This window comes from Balaenoptera borealis (genome assembly GCF_965194805.1).
Source record: "Balaenoptera borealis genome assembly, chromosome: X".
NCBI lineage: Eukaryota > Metazoa > Chordata > Mammalia > Artiodactyla > Balaenopteridae > Balaenoptera > Balaenoptera borealis.
Window position 1 is genome coordinate 100,502,196 of NC_138881.1, and position 10,117 is coordinate 100,512,312.

The 10,117-nt window shown below is 43.8% G+C and overlaps 3 protein-coding genes across 7 annotated transcripts in view; 1 reads left to right on the top strand and 2 right to left on the bottom strand.

Annotated features, from left to right (window-relative positions):
• Window positions 1-7,150, bottom strand: part of UPF3B (UPF3B regulator of nonsense mediated mRNA decay) — a 42,198-nt gene extending 35,048 nt beyond the window's left edge. The window contains exons 1-2 of one of the 5 annotated variants that reach the window (XM_082377298.1): window positions 7,017-7,150; window positions 5,862-5,927 (exon numbers count right to left, since the gene is read on the bottom strand). In XM_082377298.1, coding sequence (XP_082233424.1) covers window positions 5,862-5,882 — 21 coding nt within the window. In that variant the 5' untranslated portion in view covers window positions 5,883-5,927; window positions 7,017-7,150. Of the gene's footprint in view, window positions 1-2,053; window positions 2,588-5,861; window positions 5,929-7,000 lie in introns of those variants that run through there. The other 4 variants (XM_082377297.1, XM_082377302.1, XM_082377299.1 and 1 more) reach the window with 4 other exon arrangements.
• Window positions 5,949-7,039, bottom strand: RNF113A (ring finger protein 113A; the record flags this gene model as incomplete). The annotated part of the gene is made up of 1 exon (XM_082377443.1): window positions 5,949-7,039. One exon carries the CDS (start codon window positions 7,037-7,039, stop codon window positions 6,005-6,007), a length of 1,035 nt encoding a protein of 344 aa, XP_082233569.1. The 3' UTR covers window positions 5,949-6,004.
• A 171-nt stretch (window positions 7,151-7,321) lies between the features above and the next one.
• On the top strand, window positions 7,322-9,999 carry NDUFA1 (NADH:ubiquinone oxidoreductase subunit A1). The gene is made up of 3 exons (XM_082377650.1): window positions 7,322-7,455; window positions 8,507-8,596; window positions 9,844-9,999. Exons 1-3 carry the CDS (start codon window positions 7,354-7,356, stop codon window positions 9,862-9,864), a joined length of 213 nt encoding a protein of 70 aa, XP_082233776.1. The 5' UTR covers window positions 7,322-7,353; the 3' UTR covers window positions 9,865-9,999.
• Window positions 10,000-10,117: the final 118 nt, after the last annotated feature.

Genomic DNA, 10,117 nt, shown 5'->3' on the forward strand with positions numbered 1-10,117 from the left:
ACAGTTTGCCAGTTCTTCAAAAAGTTAAAGATAGCATTACCAGGGACTTCCCTGGTGGCACAGTGGTTAAGAATCCGCCTGCCAATGCAGGGGACACGGGTTCGATCCCTGGTCCGGGAGGATCCCACATACTGCAGAGCAACTAAGCCTGTGCGCCACAACTACTGAGCCTGTGCTCTAGAGCCCGTGAGCCACAACTACTGAGCCCGCGTGCCTAGAGCCCGTGCTCCGCGACAAGAGAAGCCACCGCAATGAAAAGCCCGTGCACCACAATGAAGAGTAGCCCTTGCTCACCACAAGTAGAGAAGCCCACGCGCAGCAAGGAGGAACCAACGCGGCCAAAAATTAAAAAATTAAAAAAAAAAAGATAGCATTACCATATGACCCAGCAATTCTACTCCTAGGTGAATACTCAAAAGAATTGAAAAACAGGTACTCAGAGATATGTACACATTTTCAGAGCAGCCCTATTCACAATTGCCAAAAGGTGGAAAATAAAAAATGTCCATCAACAGATGAATGGATAATAAATTGTGGTATATACATACAATGGAATATTATTCAGCCTCAAAAAGGAAGTTCTGATACATACTACAATGTGAACCTTGAAAACATTATGTTAAGTGAAAGCCAGACACAAAAGACTACATATTATATGATTCTATTTATATGAAGTATCTAGAATAGCTAAATCCACAGAAATGGAATGCATATTGGTGGTTGCCAGGAGATGCTGGGAGGAGAGAATAAGGAGCATTTGCTTAATGGGTATGAGGTTTTCTTCTGGAGTGATGAAAATGTTTTGGAATTATATAGAGGTAATGTCACCAAACTGTTCCTTTTAAACCGGTTAATTTGTTATGTGAATTTCACTTGTTAAAAAAAAATGTTTTAAAAAAGGTTAAACAGTTACCATATGACTTAGAATTTCCACTTCTAGGTATCTCCCCAAGAGAAATGAAGATGCACATACACACAAAAATGTGTGTACATGAATGTATCATTATTCATAATAGCCAAAATGTGGAAACAACCCAAAGTCCACCAACTGATGAATGGATAAACAAAATATAGTATAACCATAAAATGGAATATTATTCAGCCCCCTTAAGGAATGCATTGATATACTCTACAACATGGATGAACGTTGAGAGCATGCTCAGTGAAAGCAGGCAGTCACAAAAGGCCACATATTATATGATTCCATTGATATGAAATGTCCAGAAGAGGCAAGTATGTAGAGACAGGAGATTACTGGTTGCCTGGGGGGATGGAGAGTGACTGCTAATGGGTATGCTTTTCTTTCTATTTTTTTTTTATTAGCAAATTTTTAAAAATTTTTAAAAATTTTATTGGAGTATAGTTGATTTACAATGTTGTGTTAGTTTCAGGTGTAGGGTATTGCTTTTCTTTTTGAAGTATTGAAAATTTTCTGAAATTAGATAGTGGTGATGGTTGCACAACCTTGTGAATATACTAAAAGCCACTCAAGTGCATATTTTAAAAAGGTGAATTATATGATATGTGAATTATATCTCAATAAAGCTGTTACAAAGAAGAGTACATGGGAGAGAAACAAAAGACATTAAGTATACATTATTCTTGGTTGGGCGAGAGGGAAGGAGAGATAAATAGCCAAAGAGGAAGATCAATGGAAAAAAAGCAAGGGAGTGATTACCATAAAAATCAGCATAGTGGTTACCTGTGTGTGTGATCTGGAGAATCTGGATAATGTGATGGGCTTCTTGAGTGTTGTCAGTTTTGTATTTCTTGACCTGGGTGGTGGTTATGCAAGGGGTTCCTATGTAACTACTTGTTATGCTGCGAAGTTGTGTTTTATGCACTTTTCTCTATGTGCCTCTCTCCATCTCACTAAGTGGTACCACTTTCCACCTGGTTGCTCAGGTCAAAAATCTTGGAGTCACCTTGACTCTTCTATCTTACACCTCATATCTAACCTGCCAAGACAACTTGTCAGTTTTACCTTCAAACTACATTCAGAATCTGACCCCTTCTCACCACCACCTGGTTTGAGGCACTTACTATCTCTCACCTGGACAGCCTTTTTTTTTTCTGGCTGCGTTGGGTCTTCATTGCTCTGTGCTGGCTTTCTCCAGTTGTGGCGAGCAGGGGCTACTCTTCATTGCAGTGCGCAGGCTTCTCATTGCAGTGGCTTCTCTTGTTGTGGAGCACAGGCTCTAGGCACACGGGCTTCAGTAGTTGCAGCATGCTGGCTCAGTAGTTGTGGCTCGTGGGCTCTAGCGCGCAGGCTCAGTAGTTGTGGCGCATGGGCTTAGTTGCTCCACGGCATGTGGGATCTTCCCGGACCCAGGCTCGAATCCACGTCCCCTGCATTGGCAGGCGGATTCTTATCCACTGCGCCACCAGTGAAGTCCCAACAGCAGTAGCCTTCTAACTGATCTCTCTGCTTCATCCCTTGACCCTCCTGCTCTGGTTTATTTTCTACATAGCAACCAGTTTCTTTTTTTTCTCCTTTGATTTGAAGGTGTTTCTTAATGAGATATAATCACATACAATGAAACGCACATACATGTACAGTCCAGTGAGTTTGGATAAATGTAGACACCTGTGTAACAAACATCCCAGTTAAGATATAAAACATTTCCATTATCCCCCATAAGTTCCAGAAGGATCCTTTTTTTAAAAAAATTATTTATTTATTTATTTATTTATTTATTTTTGGCTGTGTTGGGTCTTCGTTTCTGTGCGATGGCTTTCTCTAGTTGTGGCAAGTGGGGGCCACTCTTCATCACGGTGCGCGGGTCTTTCACTATCATGGCCTCTCTTGTTGCAGAGCACAGGCTCCAGACGCGCAGGCTCAGCAATTGTAGCTCACGGGCCTAGTTGCTCCGCGGCATGCGGGATCCTCCCAGACCAGGGCTTGAACCCGGGTCCCCTGCATTGGCAGGCAGATTCTCAACCACTGCGCCACCAGGGAAGCCCCAGAAGGATCCTTTTTAAAGCCAGTGTTAGATCATGTTAGTCCTCTGCTCAGAACCTCCCAGTGACTCTCCATGTCACTGAGAATAAAAACTCAAGTTCTTACAATGGCTCATAAGGCTGTACACAGTCTGCCCTCGCCCCCCCATTACTTTTCTTATCTAATCTTAGAGTTCTTTCCTCTTCCTTCAGTCCACTCTGTACGGGCTCCCAAAACAGATAATTACATTTCTTCCTCACTGTTCCTAGGACACGTCAGGCACTTTCCTGCCTCAGGGCCTTTGCACTTGGTGTTCTGTCTGGAATGCTCTTCTCCCAGATATCTGCTTCATTTAGGTCTCTGCTCAAATGTCACCTTATCAGAAGAGGCCCTCCCTGACCACCCTATATAAAATAACATGCCCCCCCACCCCGCACTCTCAGCCCCTTACCTTGTTTCATTGTTCTTCATAGCACATAGCTCAATCTATTATATATTATGCATGTATAATTCTGTTACTCTCTCTCATGTAAGTTCTAGAGTGCAGGGACTTGAATGCTTTTGCTTTGGCTGTATCTCCAGTGCTTAAATCAATGCCTGGCATAGAGTGAGTGCTCAAAAACTATTTATTAAATGAATGTCCACAGCCTCCGGTCTAGTCCAGTCTGCCATCATATCGCCTGGACTAGTGCACGAGCCTCCTAACTGATCTCCCTGTCTTGTGTCCGGTCTCCACGATCCATTTCCCACACTGCAGAATTATCTTTTTAAAATTCAGATCTGATCATCTTACTTTCTTTCTTAAAACCCTTTGATGGCATCCCTTTGCCCTTCTGATAAAGTCCAGAGTCCTTAACATGACTTGCAAGGTGGCTGACTTGGCCCTGACTACCATCCGTCTTTTTCCTCCAGCATCCTGGTCTGCTTGGAGTTCTTAGCTGAAGCCAGTCTCTCACTTCTGGTCCTTGGTATATACTAACCCTCTGACTGTGATACTCTTCCTACCACCCCCCTTTCAGGTCTCAATTTGAGGGTCATCTCCTAGGGGAGCCTCCTCTGAGCTCTCAGACTAGGTTAGTGCCTTCAGAGTTCAGCTGCAACTCATCTCTGCTGGCACGCTTTCTTTTCCTCCCCATATTTTTTGTTTTTTTGTTTTTTGCCACGCCACAAGGCTTGCGGGATCCCAGTTCCCCAACTAGGGACTGAACTCGGGCCACGGCAGTGGAAGCCCGGAGTCTTAACCACTAGGCCACTAGGGAACTCCCCCCATATTTAATTTTTTTTTTAATTTGTAGGAATAACTATTTAGTTTTCACCTATGAAATGAAGTTGCACCATTTAATTAAAGGTAATAAAAAATATTTCTTTTAAAAAATTTAATCATAAACTTTGTAAACATGAAAAATACCTTGAGTACACCACTGATTTTTGCTACTCATTGTCCTGTTTCTTTCCATGACACTTTTTAGAACCTGTCTTGCTTTGCGTTCCACCTCAGTGTAAGCTTCTCTTTCTCCATCTGCCTCTACAACATCCTCTTTCCTGTTCTGCTGGTTTTTTGTCTCATCTCTTAAATGCTGTTTTCTGTGTGATGCTTTCTTTAGCCATTTTCCCACTAGGCTTCTCATGTATCCCCACTGTACTTAATACATTCTGTTAAAGAATGTTATCACATTATATCAAGTGAGTTTGATTCTGAACTCCCCCAAAGGCGTGGATTGGCTTAATCCTGAGAGATCAACCCAGTGCACTGTTGTTCTTGTACTCTTCACACCTGCACTGTTTGATGTCCAGCTCCATGAGGTAAGGGGCTATGTCTACCTTGTTTGCTAATATCCCGTATGCCAGGCATGGTGCCTGACAGAGTACTTGCTCAAAGAATATCTTTAAATGGACTAACGAATATGAATATAAAAACTCTAACCCACAATTTATTCTTACATCTGTTTCCTGGGATCAGCCCAAATTCTAGTCAGGTCAATAAAAATTTACAGGTCATTTGCCCTAACTGGCCTCCCTGCCTTCCATCTCCCTGCCATCTATCCGATAGCCTGCAACCACAGTAACATTAAAAAAAAAAAAGTCTGATTGTGTTCCCCTCCCCAAGTCTCTATCTCCTCATTACCAACAGAATATAGTCAAAGCTCCTCGGCTTGGGTTCAAGGCTTTGGCCCTGATCTCCTTTTTCAAACCTCTCTGGGTTTATTTATTAAGTGCTTATTATATGCCAAGCACTGGCCTAGTCACTGAGGAGTTCACAAACTAGTTGGGAAGACAGGTACATAGATTAACTTTAATAGGGCGTGATCAGCTCTATTACAGGGTCTGTGAGAACACAGTTTCAGACAATGGATTATAAAATGTTAGATTTTTGCCGTCTGCAGGTTCACAAGTTCAGTCTAGAACTGCATGTCCAATACGGTGGCTACCAGCCACATTTCAAGTGCTGAACAGCCACACGAAGCTAGTGTAGTGGCTATCATACTGGACCGCGGAGCATAGGCCATTTCAGTCATCCCTGGAAGGGATGCATTACCTATAGGTGCTTTAAGGAGAGCAAGGAGCATTTCCCATATGCACAGGCTGTGGGGCTACCAGTCCCCCAACCCAATTCTCCCACTCCCACTGCTCCCCTCAACCCCCAACAGACACACCTTGGCTGGGGTGTATATTGAAGTAGTATGGGCTCTCAAAACAGATCATGTATGAAAGTACTTTTGTAAATTATTACGTGATGCAAAAATGTGATATAATAAATAGGTTCAGTTCTTGTTTTCATCACAGCTTTGGTCACTTCAAGCAAATTCTAGCTCTTTTCTCGAACTTCTCCCATCCCCCAAATTTTTGCTAAAGGGTTTTGAAAAGTATCTGTTACACACAGGCAGCATTTATACCAGGTAAAAATCCAGGTTATACCTACCTTGATGCTTTTACAAGCCATCCATCCAGGATCCTACTTCACCACCCGCCTTTTCCTCTCACTTTCCCTAGAAAGGAAGAACACGAATTAAGATTTCCAAAACAACAAAACATTTATTTTGAGATTTGAGAATAATGGGAAAATTAAGTAATGGGAATTGGACCCTCATCGGGGTCTTCTGGGAAATCGGAAGCACCACCCTCTTCTGCAGCTCTATGCTTCTCCAGTTTAGCAATCAATTCTTTCGCTGGATTGAAGACGCCATTGGTCTGCTGGTCACAGACATAGCAGCGCGGGGTGGTGCGGAAATGCTGCAGCGCACAGCTCTCGCAGAAATAATGCCTGCACTTGGTGACAACTGGGTTTTGGAAGGTCTGGCGACAGATGAAACACTTGAATGGTATTTCCTCCTCATCGCTTCCCACTTCATAGTTTTCGTCCTCATAGACACCATAGCGACCCTCATCAAGCTCACGTTCGATCTGCCACCCATGCTTGTAATCTGAACGGTCATGGAGGAATTTGCAGCTGTCTCCGAAGCCGCAAAAACCAGTCTCCTTGTAGTCCTTACAAATGTCGGGCTGGTAATCCCAGCGCACGGTGGCACGCAGATGCTCGGGAGCTCGGATGGGGCCCTTCCTCACCATCCCGGAGGAAGCATTGCCCATAGACGTATCCTTAGGCTTCATGTATTTCTGATAATTATTGATTCCCCGATAGATCTTGTCATCTTCCTTGCCCCTCAGCTCCTCCTGGATCTTCTGGCTGCGCTCAAAGATGGCTTGCGCGTCACGTTCCTTCTCTGTGTCTAGTTCGTAGACAGCAGTCGCCCCCATATCCTCTGGCCCCACGGGTTTCGCCGAGCGAGTGGACTTATAGACCACGCCGAGGCTCTCGGGCTCGTTCTCCCCCTCTCCCTCCTCGCTACTCAGGTCGCCGTAAGCCGCCTTCTGTTTACCACTGCCACGGGTTTTCTGTATCATCGGATTGTGGGTCGCCCGCTTCTTTTCCGGGCGGACCACAGTGCTGCCTTCGTCACTGCTGCTGCTGCTGTCTCCGGACTCTTGGTCGCAGACTGGGCGCTTTCTGCGGCCTGCAGCCCCTTTTCGCACAGGCTTTTTGAAAAGAAAGGTGCACACCTGGTCTGTCGTCTTTCCTGGAGAAAGTTGCTCTGCCATTTTAAGAGTTTCGAGCTCCGAAATGGCTGTGGCCTGCTGGGTGGCGCGGAGCTGCTTCACGTGACTGCACGTCTTACGCTCGACCGCGAGTCGGTACAAAATCGTCTGCGGAAAGACGACTGTGGGAGCGAGAGTGTGCGAGAGCGCGGGCGCGCGCCACTCTTGGGCCCTGCCGCGCCCCGTCGCTTCCTCAGGACGCGTACGTGACCCCGTCCCGCTCGTGCGCTGCCGCGGAAGTTACCGGAAAGGGATTGAAGCCGGGTCACCTTTAAGGAGCTTGGAAGGAAGTGTTTGGCCTTGGTAACGGTGTCGCGATGTGGTTCGAGATTCTCCCCGGGATCGCCGTCATGGCCGCGTGCTTATTCATCCCGGGAATGGCCACTGCACGCATCCACAGGTTCACTAACGGGGGCAAGGTAAGGCGGCTTCTCCGGCCCGGCGGCTGACTCCACCGGCTGGCGTTACGAAATGGGCGGTGGGGTCGGGAACCCGTTAGGACCCGGAGCCTCTCTCCGAGATGGGGAATACCGAGATCGGCCCTCCCTTTTTTTTTTTATTGCCTAAAAGCAGAGGCTTGCGGAACGAAGCCGACGGGAACCGTATTCTACTTTAGCAAGAAACAGCTGGTTGCTAGGTGAAGCGTGGGCAGGAGGGCGGAGCAGAGTTTTGGGGGCTGGAAAGGCAGGAGATTGAAAGAGGTAGGTCCAAACTGCTAGGCAGAGGAGAGAGGCGTCAATTAGTCTTGCCCCACTCCCTCTGACCTCTGGTCTCCTTTCTTGCTGGATTTTGATTTTAATTTCTCTCATCCATATCTTGGTCTTCTTGTTTTTCACTTTTTTCCTAGCCTTAGTTAGTTTGTTTTGTTTTTGGCCGCGCCGCGCAGCTTGCGGGATCTCAATTCCCCGACCAGGGGTTGAAACCCGCTCGGGCAGTGAAAGCGCCCAGTCCTAACCATTGGACCTCCAGGAAATTCCCCTTAATTAGGTTTTTTTACTTTGACATTTTTTTATCCTCCCACTTTCTCTTGCAAGCCTTTAGGAACTTAGGTCATGCTCCTGTTTTTCACATTAGGATTGTGATTTTCCTCTCTAATTAGTCCTTCACATTATCTCTAAAGTACAGAGTATAAATGTATTTACTTTGTTTTGTGATTGTCTTTCACTTGTGATCTACCACTGTTGTTTCTTCTCATTAGGGTCCCCAAAGGGAACAAGTAGTCATGACTTTAAAAAAAAAAAAGAAAGGAGGAAAGAAAAAAATGATGCTGGTTAAAATAGAAAGTGTAAGAACTCATGGTTACCATCTTAATTCTAAAGTTTAGTGGTCCGATTTTATTTAGGATTCTGGTCTTATATTGTTAATTTGGTTTTTATATCAGTGATTCCATTTTTCTGGAATATCACTTATTAATATCCTATTGGGTCACTCATCTTTATAAACTACAATAACAATTTCTTTTAATTGTAGGAAAAAAGAGTTGCCTATTATTCATATCAGTGGAATTTGATGGAAAGAGATAGGCGCATCTCTGGAGTTAATCGTTACTATGCGTCAAAGGTAAGATGGCTCTGACACTAGCCCATCTGTCAGGGTTGAGGTGCATTCTGGTTAATGTTTTGCCAAAGGTCTTACAGCAGACTGGGAAAATGCAAACTAAAATAGCACTGTCTTTTACATATTTAATGATCCTTTGTATTTCTTATTATGTGGATCATCTGCCTATATCCTTTCTTGTTCTGTTATCTTTTTCTTTTTGATTTATAGGGCTTCTTATATATATATTACAGATATTAATCTTTTGTCTCTTTTATATGTGGCAAATATTTTTCCCAGTCTGCTGTCTTTTTTACTTTATGGTGGCTTTCATCAGATAGTTTTTAATCTTGATGTTCAGTTTATCATATTTTATTATTCTGGATTTTGGGTTTTATATCTTGTTTACAAATGACTTTTGTACCCAAGATTCTAAAAATATATTTCTACAGTTTCTCCAAATACCATTACAGTCTTTTTTCCTTTTTTACATTTAGTGCTGTGACCTGTCTACAGGTCATTTTGGGGTATAATGTGAAGCAAGGATTTAACTTTAGTTTTCTCCAAGAAACAGCCAGTTGTCACAGTTATCTACATATGGAAAAGTCCATTTTTTATTTGAAATACCACTCTAGTAAACTAAATTTCCATATACACATGGGCCTGTTTCATGAATGCACTCTTTTTTTTTTTTTTAGTTTTATTTATTTATTTATTTATTTTATTTATTTTTGGCTGTGTTGGGTCTTCGTTTCTGTGCGAGGGCTTTCTCTAGTTGTGGCGAGTGGGGGCCACTCTTCATCGCGGTGCGCGGGCCTCTCACTGTCGCAGCCTCTCTTGTTGCGGAGCACAGGCTCCAGACGCGCAGGCTCAGCAGCCGTGGCTCACGGGCCTAGTTGCTCCGCGGCATGCGGGATCCTCCCAGACCAGGGCACGAACCCGTGTCCCCTGCACTGGCAGGCAGACTCTCAACCACTGCGCCACCAGGGAAGCCCGTTGGCTGTTATTTTATAAAATGGATTTACTTTACTGTCCTCTGACTCTGAGGGTGCTTTGTAGAAGGATCCAGGTGGTAAATAGTTGCTTTACTTTAGTTTTGATTGCAAGTGGAAGGGGGGGTTGTCTTTTCATATAAAGTGGTATGTTTGCTACTGTCAGAAAATGAAAATTAGGAGTCATTATAGGTTATAGGAATCATTGTAGGTTATAGTACATGTACATCTTTGACAGGAACAGAATTCTCACATTTTCCTTTTTAAACTGTTTTTCAGGGTTTGGAGAACATTGATTAAGGAAGCATTTTCCTGATTGATGAAAAATAACTCAGTTATGCTTGTCTACCCCTGCTAGAAGGTTATGCAGTGTATTGTGTAGCATGCAGTGTATTTTGTAGTGTGTAATAAAAATAAAACAAAAAAGTAAAATCAGAGGTTTTCTTTACTTTTTAAAATGGTACTACACAAGATCAAGCAGTCTACCCAATGTAGCTTTATCACTTTAAAAAAACTAAAGGCAACTGAGGCTTGTAAAATTATAGACGTAATG